The following is an 18,873-nucleotide window of genomic DNA, read 5'->3' on the forward strand; positions in this document are numbered from 1 at the left end:
AAAAACAAACATCTTTGGCAAACAAGATTGCAGTATTTATATTTTCTGCATTAAAAGAAAAGGCACTTTTGCTCAAAAATAATAAAAAGAATTCTGGGGGGGGGGAAAGACAAGCCTGGGGAAGTGGGTGCCCAGCAGAGTGCCTGATGGAGTAAGTGAGGTCTGCCCAAGGCTGAGACTAGGCGCTGCAGAAAAGGTTTAATGTCTCCTGATTCCAAGTCTCAGGACGGACCTGGGGACAGACAAGACAGTGATCACCCCTGCCTGTCCTCCCCACATTTGCAGAAGTCACAAGTGACTTCTTGCATTTTCCACTTGAACATTTTTAAAAGAAAAAGTGGGAATTAAGGACAAAATGTGTGATGCTTTTCCCACTGTATGTTAACCCACTTGTCCAGATAAATGAGTAGCATCACACCTGTGTGAGTCTCATGTATGCAGGGTGTCCTACTAATGGTGCTTGGGTTTGTTTCTCAGCCCAGACCAGCAGTGGGACGTGGACGTGCTGCGGACTTGCTTGAGCAACCATGCCTTGTTCTTGAAAAAGCACCGGGTTCAGCTCACGGAAGAAGTGGCAGAGATGTTTGAAAGATTGCTGGTTTCCAGCAAGAAGGTGCAGGACAGCCAGGTTGGCACTTGCATCTAATAATATCTAAATCAATGACACCTAGAGACTAATTTGCACTGTTAAGGTGAGACGGGCCCTGTGCTGCTAACGCAATCTGGTGTGTGGGCTTTAAAGGGAACAACAAGCAGTCTGCATTCATTAATCAGCCTTGGAGACGGTTAGGAGGTGGGTAAGGAGAGAATACAGGTTCTTCAGTTGTCTCAGTGCAAACACATACAGCACTTCATCCCTTGAAGAAAACAATCTCTTTAAGGTCTCCAGGAGGGTGTCTGTTTTCCACCCTTCAAACCAGTTATTTATTTAAACAAGCTCACCATTTGCTGTGGTGCAAATTTATCACAAGGCTTATATCATCTGTCTTTCTCTGTGGCTTAGTAGCTTTTTATCATGAATTATGTATTTTAATTTTTTTTTAAAAAGAGTTATGTTTAGTACACTGAATATGCAGTGCATTTTACAAACAGTAGTGTGCTCATTTTTTTAAACATTAATGTAAAAGGTTATGAACTAACTCTTTCAAAAAAAAAAAAAGTTGGTGTTTGGTAGACCTGCAAGTGCCCCGACCTCTTTTGCTGCAAACCCAGAGCAGCCAGCTGCGCAGGGAGGGCAGGGCTTTGATCCCTGTGGCCTCCAGCACTAGGGCTGCAGCTGTACCAGGAGCACTGGGACTCTGGCATTAGGGTGATGTCCCAGCTGCTTCTGCACTGCCCCTGGGGTGGGAAGCGGGAGGTCTGCCAGGCAGCCTGCCAGTAACAAGTTGGCCCAGTGCCCTGCTCCAAAAAATATTTGCAAAAAATATTTTTCCTCTAATTTTTAATGAGAAATTAAAAAGCAGTTTGAACTGCTTTGCTATATTCTAGTTTTAATAGCATTTGAAACAAATAATGAAGATGCAATATTTTAGTCAGTTGTACACTTTCGCTTATAGCCAGGATAACTTCTTTTTCTATATTTGGATAAGTAATTTGTATTCTGTCCTTAAAATTTTCAGTCAAGTAGAAGAGATGAACAAGGAATGCATTGGTGAGAGATAAACAAATACCGTACATAAATTTATAATTCCATGTAAAAACTTTTACAAAGTCAAAGCTCAATAACACAAGCTTTGTGGGTGAATATAGGCAGTAATAATCTATTTATTGCTACGTATTACTGTGGCCCACGCGTATGCATTTAGCATTTATATTGCCTATTAAGTGGATCTAGCCAATTAAATGTAATGCCAAGATGCATCCCCTACTTTGAAACACCTTATTTCCAAGCAGGTTGCACAGAACAGGATCAATATAAATTACACAACATGCATGTACAGGGAACAGCTGCTTTATGATAAAGATGTATATAATGTAGTAGCGAACTCATAAGCAATCTGCACCTAAGGATCTTAAATATTTATGCCTCCAAAGTTTGAATTTTTTGCCCACGTTGACGACTTCTTTCTCTGAGGGCTTAAAGATCTGTCAAGAACCCTACTGGATGATGGTAGTGTACAGCCAGGCAGCAGGGTGGAGGTGCAGGAGGGAGCTTTGAGCTCTTGACCACACAAAGAGACCTGTCAAGTCTGCCAGCTCCAGCTCCATCCCCATCAGCACTTGTGGTCCATGGAAGTTTGGCAATGACCAGCAGCAGGTCCACCTTCTCCCTCAGTGCTTTCATCATCTCACCCATTCCAGTGGTCCACAGAGTCTGTATGTCCACCCACCTGTCTTCTCCTCATCTCTTATCGTTAAATTACATCTGTCTTCTATTCTCTTACGTCTTACTATCAATTTTTCTCTTCTCTCACGGATCTTTCCCGTTACCCCTGTTAAGAAAACTGGGTATTGTTCCTGTGGACATGGGACAGCCGTAAGGAGCTAGCGTGGTAGGAATACCTTTTCTGGGCAGTGGGATAGTCTCTTGGCTGTGAAGGCTGGGGTCTTGAGTGCCTTTTTCAAACAAGTTACACTCCTGTAAGAATAAGACCCATGTGGCTCATGCAGCGTGTTAGATGCCTTCACTCCCTGATGGAGATGTTGGCCACCCTGAAGTTGCCTTAGTCCCCGTGACTCTGAACGCCGAGCTTTGGTTCTCCTGGTGGGACCCTTCCTTCTGCCTGGATTAATTATGGTTTTAGAGTTTACATTGATTGCTTATATTTGGTGGTGATGGTTTGTGCTTATTTGGATGTTAAATGATACTGCAGAAAGGTAAATGAAGTACTTCTGGTGTGAGAAATCCACACTGAGATAAACTGCTACATGGGAATTAATTTATTTCAATAGTAAAGATTTCCGGATCCTGCCTGTAATTTAAGGCATTCTTTACATTAAGAAAACAAGACTTGAAATCTGCATTTTTTCAATGAAGTAGCAGCTCTCTTGCATTGGTTTTGTATGGAGACTTCCAATATGTAAGTTTAATAAACAGAAAAAAATTTGGTGAGCCATTTGCTTAAGACTGAAAAGTTGCTGTTCTGGGCTCCTGAGTAAATACGGATTAATGAGGAGGGGGCAGATACAGGAGAACAAAATTTTCTCATGAGTCCAAAATGCTTGGGCTTGAAGCCGTTCCATACTCTCAGGTCAATACCTACAAGTTACAAAACCTGGAGTTCTCTTTGAGATGTTGGCCCTCATTGCTGAAGGCTTATTGTTTTATTAAACAATTGTTTTATTAAATAATTAGATAATTAGAGCAGAAAATCTAGTAGATTTTAAAGACTCAAGTCCATGTTTTGTGTTACAAAATAAAACCAAGAGGAACACCCTACAAGTCAAGAAGAGATAGGAAGGATGCCCAAAAAGCCTTTGCTGCTCTGTGTGAAATAATAAGTGCCAGGAAGGATGATTTCTCCTGCTCTCAGAAAGAGCTTTATAAAAAGCCACATGCAGCACTTTTAACACAGGTGGATGATAACCTAAGAAGCACTTGCTTTATTTTCAGCCTGCTTTTAACTCAGCCATATTTATGGTATGTTCAGCTCCCTGTAAAGGTACTGGCTTCCAGCTTAATTTTTTGCATCAAAAATATGTTTAACTATGGAGGTCTGAATAGTGCTGCTGCAGAGGGCTGCACACACAGGCAGGAGAGAACAAACTTCATGAACGTGCAGCAGTAGTACAGATTAAAATCAGAACCGTGCCTGGCTGAGGCTAGCTTGGGCAAGCTGTGGATCAGGTTCTCTGCCTTTGGGTTCATCAATCTTGGTGGTGTTTTAAGCTGCAGGCTTTTGCCAACACTGTGGGTTAACTTGCCTTACTGCTGTGTGCCTGAAATGGAGAGATTTCTTCTCAGTCTGTTGCTGTTGCAGCATATTTGATACACCCTCCTGTTTTGCTTACCCTGAATGCGTGAGGCAGGGAATACTGAGAATGTCCAGAAAACCTAGTGATTAAAAGAATAATTCAAAGTTTGTGTTACTTCAAGGCAGAATGCAATTCCTGAGCTAGCGCCGATTTAACTCGGAGGTAATTTAACATCTAACAAAAACACCCTGGAAACAGATTACACCGTGAAGTATAGATTAGCCTAAATGTATGTTGGAAAATGCTCCAGACGAAGGATAATAGGGCTGCGGCTATTTTTATTTTTTTACTGCTGCAGGCTCTACCGGTGTTGAGAGAGGCCCTTCCAGAAGAGTGTGGGGATAGGTCATCTATTCAGAGTAATGAATCATCTTACAGCTTGCCATCGATCCCAAACGACGGCAGGGAAATAAAGCAGGCGAAACACGCTCCCCGGCTCGCTGGCACAGGAGGACAAGGTAACAAGTGTTACAAGGTCCGGCTGTGCGCTTGAAGTTAGTGTCCTTCTCTGTATGTATGTATTTTCTATCCAGATCTGCAGGGGACTGTATTATAGTGACTGGCAAATTAATGTATATTTGTCATGAACTTTGGAAGATTTTCCTAAATCTCTCAGTATCGTTTGTCATTCTTGTTACTTCTTAAAATGAGTGATGCCTATTGTGGCTAATTTTTTCTGCAGGAGCAGAAAAGCAAGCCTTGTGGCAGTTATTAAAAATGGATCTATAGGTGTGCATGTGTTTAAAAAATATCTGCCATTTAGAAATTGTAGCATATATTTTTTGCCTTTGATTATAAAGCCAGACGGCAGAATAAATTTTCAAAAATAAAAGGGCTCATGCTGAGAAAGGTGTGTGGTGCCATTTGAGAGCTTAGAAGGTGAATACGTTTGTGAAAACCCAGTTAATTTCTTTAGATAAGGAAGTAATATATTAGTCTGGTGTAATAACCGGCAACGGCAACTTGCTCGGTCTGCTCTCAGAGCATCCCTTACATCAAAGTCCGGAAGAGACAGGCAATTAGGTTGCAATGCTCTTTACACAACAAATGTAAACAAACTGCTTTAGGCCTCCTAAATTCACGCGACTTTTATCCACTGAGGAGACGGAGACTTTGATTTAAACTAATTTTCCGTGGTCGGTATGATATACGCTGCTGCTGTCGGGCTGCTGGACGAGATCGCAGAGTTACTGTGGGTTGTTTGTTTCCTAAATCCCATTGGGTCTTAAATTATTTAAGACATTTGGTTAGCTTGTCCTTTTCTCTGGAAGCTACAGAGAGGCAGGGTAGCCTCGCATGCAAGGAAAGTTCACAGTAGGCGCCTCTTTTAAGAACGGTAATGGATAGTTTAGATCAATAAACAAGAGATAACAAAAGTGAGAAATTAAAGGGAGTAGGGCTTAAAAGCAAACAAACCAGTCTGATCACTGCGACTTTGAAATGTGTTTCATTATAGTGTGTTCACATCCAGAAGTCACAAGCTGGTGTGAAGATGAGAGCAAGGAAGAAAGCACGGTTGAAAAGATTCCTATTACAGGTAAAAGTAATGGCTGCATATTAACCTCAAATCCAGTATTCAACTTTATTATATAATCAAAACATGGCATTTTAGTGGTTTAGGTCCACTAATAGTGAGTAAATTCAGCTACTACATACTGAGCGCAAAGATTAAACGTAAGATCATAAAGTCCACGCTCATGTTAACATAAACCAAGATGGAAAATAACAGCACCTATTTAATTCCTTGTAATCATGTTATACATTTAAACCATGTGAATATCCTGTCATTTAGCCTTTCAGGTCCCAGTATCAGTGTTACAAAGGTCAGTCTCCATGGGGAAGATCCAGTAATTATATGGCAAACTACAGATGTTTCTGATTTGATTCTTTTCTTTTCTCAAGTAATTGAATGTGTATCATTAGAATAAGCGCAGGGAAAAATCCTGCTAGCCAGGAAGCCTTGCCTTCGTCTCTGTTACAAAAGCTGACTGATAACGCAAAATTTTTAGCAATAAGGTTTTATCAAGACGTGTTCAGATCCTCCTGCAGCAGATGTATGAGGCTTGCTTAGGATCCTGAGATGTTGCTGCTTTTTGGTCCTGGGGTATCAATAACACATTAGTATTCAGGGCAGGGCTCTTTGCAATGAGTCTCAATTTGCTTTTGCCTGATTTTGTGAAGTCGTGGGCTGCTTCCTTATAAATTTTGATGTTTGGCTAAATATTTATTTATGCAGGTGTGTACTCCGACAGAAAGGTGTGAGGGCATCTGCTTATGCAACACTTGCTGTTGCTTTTCTGCACTTTTACGGCTTCAAAATAGCCTGTCTTTCGGAGGGCAATTCATTTCTCTATAGAGGTTTTCCTCTGCTGCTTTTTGAGCCTAATTTGCAGCTGAAATATAAAAATGTGCTTCTTGTACTCCTGAATTATACTGCAGCAATAATATTCCTATGTTAGCCCAATAAAACTTAGATTTTATTTTTTTTCTAGAGAGTAGAATGCTTTCCATTTTCCTGCTTCTTAAACTGTCCTTCAGTCACACATGGCAGTGTATTTTAAAACATGAATTGCATTAATTTTCAGAGGAATTAAAAGCCACTTAAATCTTTTTAATCAAACAAAACACACTTCTCATTTGAAAGTTAATCTAAAATTTTTCAAATCTTGGGATTGGTTCGATTTTGTTTAACTTAAGAGGATTCAAATTTGAGGGTTGGGGTTTAAGTTCCCTAAACTGCAGAGAGTGCTAGCAAGAACAATGTCAGGAACAGTGACTCCCTCCAACTAATGCCATCACTGATACTTTTTTTTTTTTTAAAGAGCATACCAGCTCTTGAGTTTGGATCTCCATAGCTGTCAATGGTTTTGGTTTGCTTCTCCCCACCCTGAATTTTATGACTTACCAGTACTAGTTTTAGCTATGATTTTGCATACAAATTTGTCAGGGAATTCTCTATTGCAGTTTTTCCTGCTGGGGACCCTGATGGTGTGTGCGGCTGGTTGCTGTGTTAGATGTCAGTTAGTCAAAAGCTAAGCCACGATGGACATCCCCCTTTCCTACTTCTCCCGTAGCTTTCTCACTGAATGGGCATGCAAATACTAATCCTTTCTATTTGTAAAACTGCTGAGAAACTCTCTGTAACCTAAACACTGAAACTGGTAACTTCAGTTTAAAATCTATTCTTTCTGAGTCTGCTTTATTTACTGTTTTGTTGCAGCGTGTTTCCAGTATCCAGCGGTTGCATTGTCTCTAGGAGTGAGGCTTTTCATATCTCACTTGAAAGCAAAGTTGCTCCTTTCAGATGCGATTCATCTTCAGCCCATGATCTTCTCTGGGCTTCTTGTTCTCTTCTGGCTCCTCGCCCTTCCAGCCTGTCGCTTTTTTTCATTTTTGCTCATCATTATTTGCTGTAGATTGCGGCCCTGGAGCTCTGAAATTGTTCTGTGCCTAAAACAGAGACAGCATTTCTGTGCATTGTCTCTTGGGTTCAAATGACTTGTTTGAGGGTTTGGCTCTGTGTTTTTAGATGGTCTGATATTTAATGTCCGTTCTGTACGCGATCATTTTGCTGTACAACTTTTTCTAAGCTTAAGGGATACAAATTTTGTTTTTTTTCAGTACTTGCTGAATTCTTTAAGGGCTTTAAGTGTTGGTTTGAAACACTAAAAGCCCCAAGGCTTCCGAGTTTTGGTGGACTTCATTGTGAGAGCTGGGTGGACATGCTTCCAAGCAGTCTTCTGTGATGGCACTTTACGAATACTTCTATAGTTTGGGTTTATTTTTCTTCTGTAACAGAAAAAAAGAACCAAAATATTTGTTTTAATATTCTTTAAATATTCCAGAAATATTTGTATTTTTTTAATGCCTGTAGGGCAGGAAGGAGATAGCTGTGTGGCTTTGGGGAAAGGGCTTTAGAGTCAGAGCTGGCATGGTGTTGGATGTCACTTAGGGACAGCCTGAAACTGCTTGTGAGACTTCACCCAGAGCTCTTCTAAAGAGAGACTTGGACTGAAACATCTGCTGAGCTGTTCCCATCCCTGGCAGGCCACATGAGCTTTGCAAACCCATAGTCACCTGGGGGCATGGGGGCAATGTAGCTCGTAGCATAAAGATGGTTTCTTTCCTAAGCTTGTGGAAGGCTGTGTTGTGATAATTGACTTTAAAAGGATTGTATTTTGTGTATGGTCTCACCCAGAGAGGAGTTAGCTATTAATAGCAATCTCATTTTTTACCAGGTTATATGAGGATAGAGAAGGATATGTGGATTCATTCTCATTTTCTTCATGGATGCTTTGTTTTTTTTGTCGTGGGAAGATATGTAAAATAAACTGTTCAGCTTTTTTTGCTGTTCCTGAGGTATGCGAATAATGCCAGATTAAAAAGAAAGGATAAAACCCATTATTTCTTGTTTTGCTGGATGACTGTTCAAGAGTCTCATTTATGAGCAGGAAACTGCTGATTTTATTGAAGGGGCAGGTTTGTTAAATCTTTACCAAAACTAGATTCTCTCTACCCTTCATTTATGTCTTTGATTTAAATAGACATTAAAGCTATAAAGCATTTGAATAAAAAAGGCGTTACTTCTCCATTCATCAGGCTTCACTTTCACAACATCTTGAATGTCACCTTCCAGCTACTCTCCAGGTATAAAATCTCTAATGTAGAAATAAGGAGGGAAAACCCTCTTAAGAAAAAAAAAATCAGCACTTCTTTATATATGATAAGAGAACATGAAAGGGCACAAATGAAATTCTCCTTTCCTTTTTAGGTCACCTTTAATGAGCCAATAATCCTGCCAACACTTTTCCCACACCCACGCATCCTTCCTCACAGGTCCTCCTTTGAGCTTCAAGTTAAAAGGTTCCCGAGCTTCCACTTGGAGTGCACTAATAAAGGCGTTAATAAGTCTACCCAACTTTTTGCTTCATTTGATATCAACCCATTCACAACTGCTGTTATGAAAAAAGTTCATTTGTACGTGATTAATTGCTGCTGCTGTTATGGTCTGACAGAACTACCTTGGGACAGCGTAAGATTGTACGTTTTGCTTAAATTAGTTTGGATTACGTACTCCAGTAGGTGATATTTTATGCTGCTCAACTTAAGTTCCTGAAAGACCTCAGAGTCTTTTTATAGTTATGAATTCTGGGTGAAAATTCTTCTTCGATCTTTAAACAGAGGCAGCAGCTTCTAGGAGTATTCTCACTGGATGGCTTGCTCCACTGATATTTCCCGAGTTCACTGGTCATCCAAGTGTCTGCTCTTGAAAGGATAGCATTGTATGTTGGTATATTATTATGATAAGAGGATTTATCCTCTTTTTCATTTAAAGGAAGAGGGGAGATATTTGTTGGTATTTGACCTACTTCTGGATACTGCCTACTGCATTGTTCTGCTCAGGTTTTAATTTGGAGATTTTTTTTCTGTCTGCTCTCCAAAGGGGACATCCTTTTATCAGATTTGCAGGTAGCCTTTATCTTCCCTCTGTATGCAAATTTTTTGCTTTATTGCAAGGGCAATCAATGTGTATAAGGGCCCGCATACAGCCAGGACTCACACTTCTGGTCCCAAGGCAGAGGCGTGCACAGCGGCCATTGGTGTGCTGGCAGTGGCATGGTGGCTGACAGCCCACCTTTAATCCTGCGTAGCTCTTTGTAGATTGTCAGCAAGCGCAGTAATTAGTGTTATTGTGGTGGAGGAGCTTGTTTAGATTTAAAGTTGTTCTGGGCAGGAGCTATTGTTAGTTTTCTATTTTGGTACAGGACCTAGCAGTATGGCAGCCCAGACCTACCAGGACTTCTGAATGTGGATGCAGTAACTATTGCCAAGGTAACTGTAAAGCTACACAGCTTGCAGGCTCAGCTGATCCTGATAATATTCCTTTCAAGGCATTATTGACTTTGAAGTCTAGTGACAACTGAAATGCCCAAGCTGCTAACTATTTTATTGGTGATAAAAGCACACAGAAAAAGCTAAGTTCCTTTTGGTGTAGGTTCTCACTTGCATATGGGAGGAAGATGTGGACACGTGTCTGGGTTGAGTCTGCGAAAGCACTGGGGTCTTTTGGCCTCCAACTACCTCCGTTTGTGTACGGGATTATTGATTGTTATTGGAAATAATGTATGAAAGCTCTTTATAGCTTTTGAGTGGCATACAAAGTGCTCTTGTTCTGCTCCCGGTAGAGCAGCACCTACTATTCTGCTTCTACGGCTTGCTTACGTGCCTTGTTGCTTAGGTCGAAGACTTCAGTTTTGCTCACAAACCGTACGGGCTACACATGAACACAGTGGTATTTCTGTTTTCCCAGTGTGCATTTTAAAAACCGTCAACCTTGTGATTTAGCTTTTCCATTTCCAGACAGGCAGAGTCAAGCACTTGGAGATTGTTTGTAGAAAGACAATTCGGTGTCTGCAGATGACTTTTCTATGCTGGGACTCTAGCTGCAGTGAAGGGCTTTAATGCTGGTTCTGATGTTTAAAAAGTGTGGGCTTCTTCCTCTGTGGGACAGGTAATAAAATTAGCAAGATATAAATGTTGGAAGTGTGAGGCCAAGAGCTTTCTTATCTCTTCATTTGCAGAAAATTACATGACATCACTTTTTTAGCTGCTGAGATGTTTGGCTATAAATTGATAGATGCTGCAGCCTAGGCCATAGAGGGAGGAACACATAGAGAAAATACCTTCTTTTCAGTTCTGGGCTGGTACAGTGTGTTCTGGGTTAAAATCAGTTTAATGGTTTGGCAGAACAAAATAATAGTAGTTCATTATGCAACAACAGTGGTTCTTTCCTGGAATTGTTGGCTATTGAAGAAAACTACACCCATTTTGTTCAGAACAAAATTGTAAAAGCTGACATGAAAGCTACTTTGACCCCTGCTGACTGCACAATTAATTCAAAGTTGAAAAGTGTGGAGTGTTTTTAATTAATAGTGGTATTGCAGATCCTTTGCTAGTTCTGAGTGGCAGGAACAATGCATAGGGAAAAAGGTGCAGGAGAGCTGTGTTGTCTGTCTGGGACACACCAGCTCCCATTCTGCTGCAGTATTGCTCAAATGATTGGATTAAGATCTTTCCATTATTAACATCCCAGTTTGTGTTTAAAGACTGAGTTTTATCAAGCTTGTTCAGTTGTGTCTGTGCCGTACAGGCTGGTCCCTCAGACTGACTAAATGCTCAAAGCACCCCATCCAGACAGCTTCACCCCTGCGTGCCTGCGTTGCTTCTGGGGTGTCTCTGAAACATGAGAGCTGGTGGTGTGGCGAGGCTGCTCCTTCTGCAGACCGCTTAGGCAGAGAACATCAAGCAGAAGCAGATAGCATCTGTCTGAATTTACCAAATCGGGATGGGAAGGGAGAGGTGCTTTTTACCAAGCCTGTGTATGGCCCAGGAGGCATTATGAGATGGCCGTCGGGAGCCGCTGCTCTCCAGCAGCGCTGTCACAGCCTGCAACCACCCTCTCGGCTCTGCTTCTGCTTCCCATTGCCACTGCTCCCTGCTGAATGACTTCTATGGCACTGGCAATTCTTTTATCCAAGGGTTTCAGTCTGCATGCTGCCGATGCCCTCTCAACATAGCTTTTTTTTCTTTTCTTTTTTCTTTTTTTGCCTCTTCTCCACTCGGTGCATCTTTCTTGCCAGCGCTGTCGTGTTCTGCTGTGTGCTCAGGGATAAATGTGTATTTGTGTTTCAGCGTAGCATGCCTCTCGCTGTCCCCAGCCTGCGACAGGAAGGGTGTTCTTGGCTGTTATAGCATGGCAAGTTAGATGTTTCTGGCAAAACAAACAACAAAAACACGCACACAACCCAAAATTAAAGTGTCTTTTTGAACTAAGTTGCACTTAACCTTAAGCATGACGATCGGTTTTATGAAGGAAATACACTGATCTGCATAAGGGTTTTATGGCATGATGCAGTTCTATCAGGAGTGAAGTGCTTAAGGGTTTTCTCTCCTAGCAGCGTATTTCTTGTATCTTCTCTGCCCTGTACGTTGTACCAATCGCTTGTGCTTTCTCACAATGGTGAAGCAAGTGTTGCTGTGCGCCCAGGTTGGGCTGGTTTTGTTAGCGCTGCACGTCCATAACCGAGACTCTTCCTTTCTGCCACCTCACAATGCGGACACGTTGTGGAAGGCATGGAGATTAAGCGGATGAGTGGGGTAGGAAGAGGTAAGAGCAGGTGATTGCTCAGCACACAAAGCAGCAGTCACCGCACACTGATTACGCATTGTCAGAGACTTCGTGGGTGTCGCAGCCCAGATGAATCGCCGCAGCAGGCTTTCCAGGGAGGTGAGCTGGTGGGTTTAGGAGTTCCTAGAAGGATCTCCCATTTCTGTAGGGTGTGTAGGGTGTAAGTCAGCACAAAGATGCTCAAGGGCAGAGACTGGACTAATTGGCAAGGCAGTCTGGTGTAACTAAGGCAGAAGTGGGGACTGACAGCCCAGCATTGTATTACCATTGACAGATAAGGCAAAGCTGGGCTCTGAAGTGTCTTAAAGGCGAAGAACAAGTAGTTTGTGTTACTGTTTGATGTTGTGAAGGAAGGGGAACCAGTGCAGGTGCAGAAAGCTTGGGAGAATGATCTTTTGAGGCTGGTGTGTGTGCAAAAGCTGTAAGGGGAGTTGCACGACAACAGGGCCCAGTTTGAGTTTTGGTGAAGCTGGCAAAGACCTGGACTTTTAAGTGCCAACTGGTAAGGTGTGGTGGGTATGCCTGGATCAAAGATGGGCTCCATGTCACTGCCTTGAGGGATGGGAAGAGCATTCAACAGCAACAGAGAAAGTTACTCGTGCACAGGTAGAAGCACTTCCCTGAGTTTGCAGATACGTTCCTGCTGCAGGGGACCCCATTGACAGAAAGCTACGTATCGGGTCCCTGCTCAGGGTCAGGTTCCCAGGCTTAGCCTTAAACATGGAAGGCTTTGAGAAGCACGCACTGCATGCAGCCACTTAACTGGTGTGCTAACACCCTCTGAAGCTGCCATCCGCTCTGGAAACTCTCTACCTGTTACAGTTGGGAAAGAGGAAAAGCATGCAGTTCATTAACAGACTGTAATGAGGTGCATATGTCCCTCTGCATGTGCAGAGCTGAAATGGGAAGGGTGGTTAGAACTGATGATTTGTGTGGAGCCCATTTGGTTCACGTTCTCCTTCACACAAGGAGCGAGCCACCTGCCGGAGCCATGTCTGAGAGCACATGTAACTGGATTTTGAATGTTGGCAGAGTCTATGGCCTGTTGTGTTCTGTTAGCTGGGCACAGCTTGCTTGTGCAAGGCTTTCTTGAGGCAGAAGGGTGCTCTCCTGAAGCAAAGCCTGCTCTGTCCCCAGGCAAGAAGTGAGCACGTAACCTCGGACGTGTTGTGTGTTGTAGTTTGAATCTGTGCATGAGGTGCCCTGAAAAACACCCCCATATTAAGTGCTTTATTGCTGGAGTGAAAAGCAGTTTCTGGGAGTTCTGACTTGATTAGATTAAATTAGCTTTTTTACTTTCCCAAAGTAATGTACAAACAAGCATGACTATTCGTTCCTTTGTGGCCAGGGGTTTCTCAGTGCATGCCCACACTGCTCAGTCTGTGGGTCTGAGCTGCCATCAGTCTTGTATCCAGGACGTCCTCTGTGATCTCCGCAGGTCTCTGCTCCTCTGTGCATGTACATCATGGGAAAGGGAGGTGTCCCCTTTTTTCCTTTTCTTTTTTTTTCTCCTTTTCTCTTTTTTTCCCCTCCCATTCTTGATTTCTTTTTTCTCCATGCATTCTCTGGGAAGTGGTCAGACTTTGTTCGCAAGCAGCATGCTGCTGCCAGTGTAGCACCTGTGCCCGAGCTCTGCCATCCCCTGTGCCGGTCTGGCATCTCACACCTCTTTGTTGCTGAGACTGAGCAAGATTTGTGCCACGGAAATCCAAGCGCAGAGTGGTGTGAGCTGCTGGAGCAGACTGGTGATGTGCACAGCCAGTTAGAAAGTAGAGTGTCCAAGATGTACAGAAATACTAAATTATCCTGGGTTGGAATGAAGTTGGAAACAATCAGGGCTTGTTTATAATTTCAGTACTTTTATATATATTTTTTTTTTCATATATATATGCAAAGTAGCCTTTTAAAGTGGGATTTGTACTTGAGCATCATGTTCTTTGGGAACGAGTACAAAGATGAACAAATGTACAATTCCAGTGAATGAATTCATTTACCTTTTTTTTTTTTAAATCAATCTCTACAGAATGGAAATGAGATACACAGAGCGGGGGGGGGGGGTGAAAGGAAAGAAAGGACAGTGTGGATAAAAGGTTTTGAAATAGCTGTGTGTTTAGCTGTTTAAGTCATAAAAATCCCAAGATTTGTGTCTCCCAAACGCAGCTCTATTTCAAGAGAATGGTTGAAAATACTGATGTATCAAATAATATTAAGAGAACTGTAAGTATCCTATACAAAAAATAATCTACATTTAAGGGGAAGGGGAATAAAAATAACTTTGCTTCCTGATTAACTAAAGAAATGAGAACTCAGGAATTTAAAAAAAAAAAAAAAGAAGAGTAGAAAGACCTCAGAAATCCTTTTAAGTTTTGCGTGAAGTTACCATGATGCAATACAGCTCTTAAAAGAATCTCAGTGTTTGCTCTTTTTTCTAAAATGAGGTAAAGCATATAGAAATTTCACTATTCACAAGAAATCATCATCAGAAAACTGATAGTGAGGGACTCTTGTTTTTTGTGTGTTTAACTGATTTCCACTTAATCATGAGCAAGCAATCCTGAGGCAGATACCATAACTGTGTGCTCTTCTCTGGACTTTGTCATCAAACTGAGAGTGTGGCCATTATGTGCATCTATTTGAAAATAAGAGTGTGTTGCTGCTAGGCACTGCATGCTGTCATAAGGTCCAGCCATCATTATTTGAAAATTTACATTTCATGTTTTCACTTAACAGGTCAGGATAGTGGCGATAATAGTTCCAAAGCAAAAGCAGGCCAAGAAATGCATTCAGAAACTAGTTCTTCACCAAATGAAAGAAGTCCTCCCTTCTCAAGGTAAAGTTATTAAATCTTGTAACATTTGAAATGCTTCTGTAGAATGAGAAGTGCTGACAGAAAATCACTGAAGCTCCAATTAATTTATTTTTTACTTGATCTAGGGTTAAGGTTTGTATTTATGTTTATCTAATAAAACATCTTAAACTTTGGTACACCTTAGAAAATATTTGTGCCACAGCCAAGTATTGTTTTGCAGCTGTTGTTTTCTCATTTTAAGACTCAATTGACATCTCAGTGAACCACAAATTAGCGTGTACAGCTGCTCTCAGTAGGGCTACTCAGGGGCCAGACAATAGGAGTTGTCAGGAGAGGGGCAGACATAAAACATAAAGTCTTCAAGAAATAAAGTGGTGGGTTTCTTCTCCATGTATCTGAGATGTAAACTAGCTGTAACTGGATAATGCTTTTCATGGGCTCAGTGTTTGGGGTTTTTTTTTATATTTACTGGGGTATTTATAACTTGCCTTTCTTGCTTTCCAACTGATTAGGTTTAATTAATGGCCTCACATGTACCTAAAGGGTGCAGGGGGGCTTTGGGGGGGTTTTTTTGGTTTGTGGTTTGTTTTTTGGTTTTTTGTTTGTTTGTTTGTTTTTGGGTTTTTTTTTTTTAAGAAAAAAAAGTTGGTTTGTGGGTTTTTGGGGGGATTTTTGTGTGGGGGTTTTTTAACTACAGCAGTTCCCTTTGGGTCCCTGAGCAGTTCTGTTGGATGTTCCTTGTATTCTTCATTGGCGTGTAACGGTAATCAAACAGCAGCAATCAAATTAGTGGTCAAGAAGCAGCAGAAAATAGGATATAACACAGCCATCTCATGAAATATTGGCTGGGCTTTAGATCCTTATCTGCTCTTATTAGAACAGCCCAGCAAGTGGGTGCTGCTGCTACGCGGCTCCTGGTCTGAAAACTGCCATCAATAGCACTCAGGAAGGGACTTTAAAGCATTTTGATAAATGTTTAACTCCTTCTGCTTATACGGCATCGCTATCTTTCTGTAGCTTTTTTATGCTGTTATTGATGAGGTCAGTTCCAATTTTGCAAGTGTTGTTCTGCATTTTGTGGTAAAATCACAGTATTTCTGTAATTCTTCAAGTACAGTAAATACAAGCTGTAATACAGTATTGATGAATGGCATTCATGCTTTTCTTTAGGATTAATTTTATAGTCTTATGCTCAAACTCTTTTTTCTTTTTTCTTTTTTTCTCTTTTTAAATTTTCTGAAACTTTGAGAATGATGTTCCAAATCGTACTATCTAATGCTGTGAAATGTAAGGGTGCTCCTATAGATGAATTTTTAAATGTTAAATTTTAATCATTTACTGAAGCCCAGGAAGCAGGAAGAAAAGGATCAGGCCCTGGAGAACTCGCTTACAGCATCACTGCCAAGCACCTGAATAAAATATGTATAATTTAAAATGAACTATTTTTTTTAATTTAAAAAAAAAGTCTCCAAGGTTTTTCCCCCTTGGATGTTGCACTGCTTGCTAATAATGCATTTGGCAACTTCTGCATTTCTCAGATGCTGTTCATACAGCGCACTTTTTTTTGCTGTTTTTTTTCAAATTCTTGTTTGCGATAGATTTTAAAATAATTTTCTCTGCCCTATAATTTCATGCCTTTCAGCGCTGAGAAGCAAGTGCGCTTCATGTGCTGATACATGATGCTGCTGCTCTAAAAAAAAGAAATCTCTCACAGCGGCTTAAAGTTAGTTTTTCAAAATGAGTCAAAAGTAACGCAGCCTTCTAAACATGAAGTTTGTTAACAACCCTTGCTTTTGGACACTTGGCATCCGCTCTGCAGAGACGGAGAGCGGCAAAAGTAGTAAGAAAGACGGAGAAATGGAAAGGGCGGCCAGCCGCTTGTTTGCGGCCAGGACGCAGTGCAATTTCTTTGCCGCTCACATTTAAGCGCTCCACTTACTGCAGTCACTTCTCGGGCTTTATTGCTTTTACAAGTGGTCTCGAAACCCACTACTTGAGAATAAACATAACTGTGTAGCACTGCTGTGGTACTTTTTATAAATTCTTCTTTGCTCCGTTTTGTCACTGAGCTGATGAGTGACCTCGCAAAAGACCCTGCTGGACCTAAATAAAAAAAATGGCTTCCTCTGATGTCCTCCAGACAATAATTATGATGTGCCAGTTAAGCCCAAACTACAGCTGAGGGATTTTACTTTAAAGCAGAGGCTCGGGCGCAAAAATGCATTTATAGCTCTTTGTCTGGCACCTCATTATGTGTGGGCCTGATTCATTAAGTAATTGGTTTGCAGTTGTTTACATGAGTATTAAGGCTTTCTATTCAGCAGCCTTTGAGAGATACATTGTGCAAATGTTGCATGTTATGAATGCCGAATGAGGGGCAGGGGACCGGTCCTATTGGCTAAACACTGCGCTCTGTTGAAAAGCAAGAGAAAGAGATTGGGTGCTGCTTTGCATAGCAATGACTTTCTTAATAAGCTTTACAGATTAATACACACAAGCTATAAAAGATGCAAAGAGATACTCTTAGCACATTTATACATGCTCATTTCACTATTATGGTACTGGAGACGGGAAGAATTGAGGGCTTTCATATTCGGTTTTTCAGTGCGTGTCTTCAGTGCATGAGACTTAATAGAATCCGATGTTTATTGTATTATAAATCATGGGGAAGTAGGCAGATCTGCAACAGTTTATTATTAAAGATTCTTTCAATGTAAATCTTTTTCTGCCATTGTATTTCCTACAGCAAAATCATTTTGTGGTTGAGTGGGGATGAAAGGCATAATGTACGAAGGAGTGAGTCTTAATAGGAAGCTGCTCTCCGAGTAAAGACCACTTGTTCCCTTTTGTTCGGAGGTGCATGCCAGAGCTTCCTCTTCTCCCGCAAATATCATCCTGCTCTTTGCTTAGCTATAAAACTACCTTCTCCTGCCTTCATTTACTTTACTGAGGGAATATTTACGTGCACGGAGATGCAGCTTTCGTTTGAGGAGTTAGCGTTTTGCAGCAGAAAAGAGCACGTTAAATTGTACAATTACTTGGGGGAAAAGGTATCAGAAGTCAGGACTGAATCTCTCAGCGAGAGCGGGCAGCAGGCGATGTGTGTGGCATTTCGTGGTCCTGTAGCGATGGATGCAGCCAGTGGAGGTCACTAGCTTTCTGGGTAATTCCGAATTTTTTATGCAAGCAGTTTATTTTTCTTTGACTTGTTTGCGCTGTCTCGTTTCGAAATAATCTGGAGATTAGAGATGCATTATCGACTGAGAACCAACGAACAATTTTAATTTGTCAGGACATAAACATGGTGTAAAGTATTTTAAACTTTGATTAATCTGTCTTCTGGAAGTAATCCGGTCTGGTCTCTGAAGGCAGCTTTTTAGTCGAAAGCCGCCTTTACCAAACACAGATGTAATGACATGCAAATAAAAGTTGGCAGATTATAATTCATCCTCTTAATTATCCTCGGGGGCGATGTTTAACACCGAGGCTGGCCATCGGGGGGCACTCCGGCTCTGCGTATCCCCCGCGTCCCCCCCTGCAAAACCGGCCCCGACATCCCTTGACTGGCTGCGGGGGGAACAGCCCGCCTTGGCTGGGGCTCTGGGGAGAGTCTCCAGAGGTTTGGGGCTGGGAGCGCTCGGGAGATGCCTTTACCGGGAAATCCAGGGAAAGTGGCATAACGCATTTCCAGGCTCGGGAGAGATGCACCTAGAAACCAGCCCATATCCGGCTGTTGTATCCTCCTGCTGTACTTTCAGTTGTCACATCACTTCTGTAAGAAGCTGACTGTAAATTCAAGCACGTTTTTCTGATGTTACGGATATTTCTGTGAGCTTAGCTTCCTAAATCGTAGCATCCAGCTGTTGCAGAAATCGTAATGTTGTAGTGGGGATGCTCTATGGATATTTGTGGGGAATGGTTTGTGGGGAGAGGCAACATCATCTATCAAAATACGTTGCCT

General features: G+C 41.7%; 1 protein-coding gene across 7 annotated transcripts in view; it reads left to right on the forward strand.

Moving 5' to 3' along the window:
• Window positions 1-18,873, forward strand: part of KIZ (kizuna centrosomal protein) — a 52,165-nt gene that overhangs the window by 27,131 nt on the left and 6,161 nt on the right. For 6 of the 7 annotated variants that reach the window (XM_075035275.1, XM_075035276.1, XM_075035280.1 and 3 more), the window contains 4 exons: window positions 478-628; window positions 4,214-4,373; window positions 5,372-5,452; window positions 14,834-14,933. In XM_075035275.1, the coding sequence (XP_074891376.1) occupies window positions 478-628; window positions 4,214-4,373; window positions 5,372-5,452; window positions 14,834-14,933 (492 nt within the window). The remainder of the gene's footprint in view (window positions 1-477; window positions 629-4,213; window positions 4,374-5,371; window positions 5,453-14,833; window positions 14,934-18,873) is intronic. The other variant, XM_075035279.1, reaches the window with a different exon arrangement.

The sequence above is a fragment of the Buteo buteo genome, chromosome 9, assembly GCF_964188355.1.
Source record: "Buteo buteo chromosome 9, bButBut1.hap1.1, whole genome shotgun sequence".
Taxonomy (NCBI): domain Eukaryota; kingdom Metazoa; phylum Chordata; class Aves; order Accipitriformes; family Accipitridae; genus Buteo; species Buteo buteo.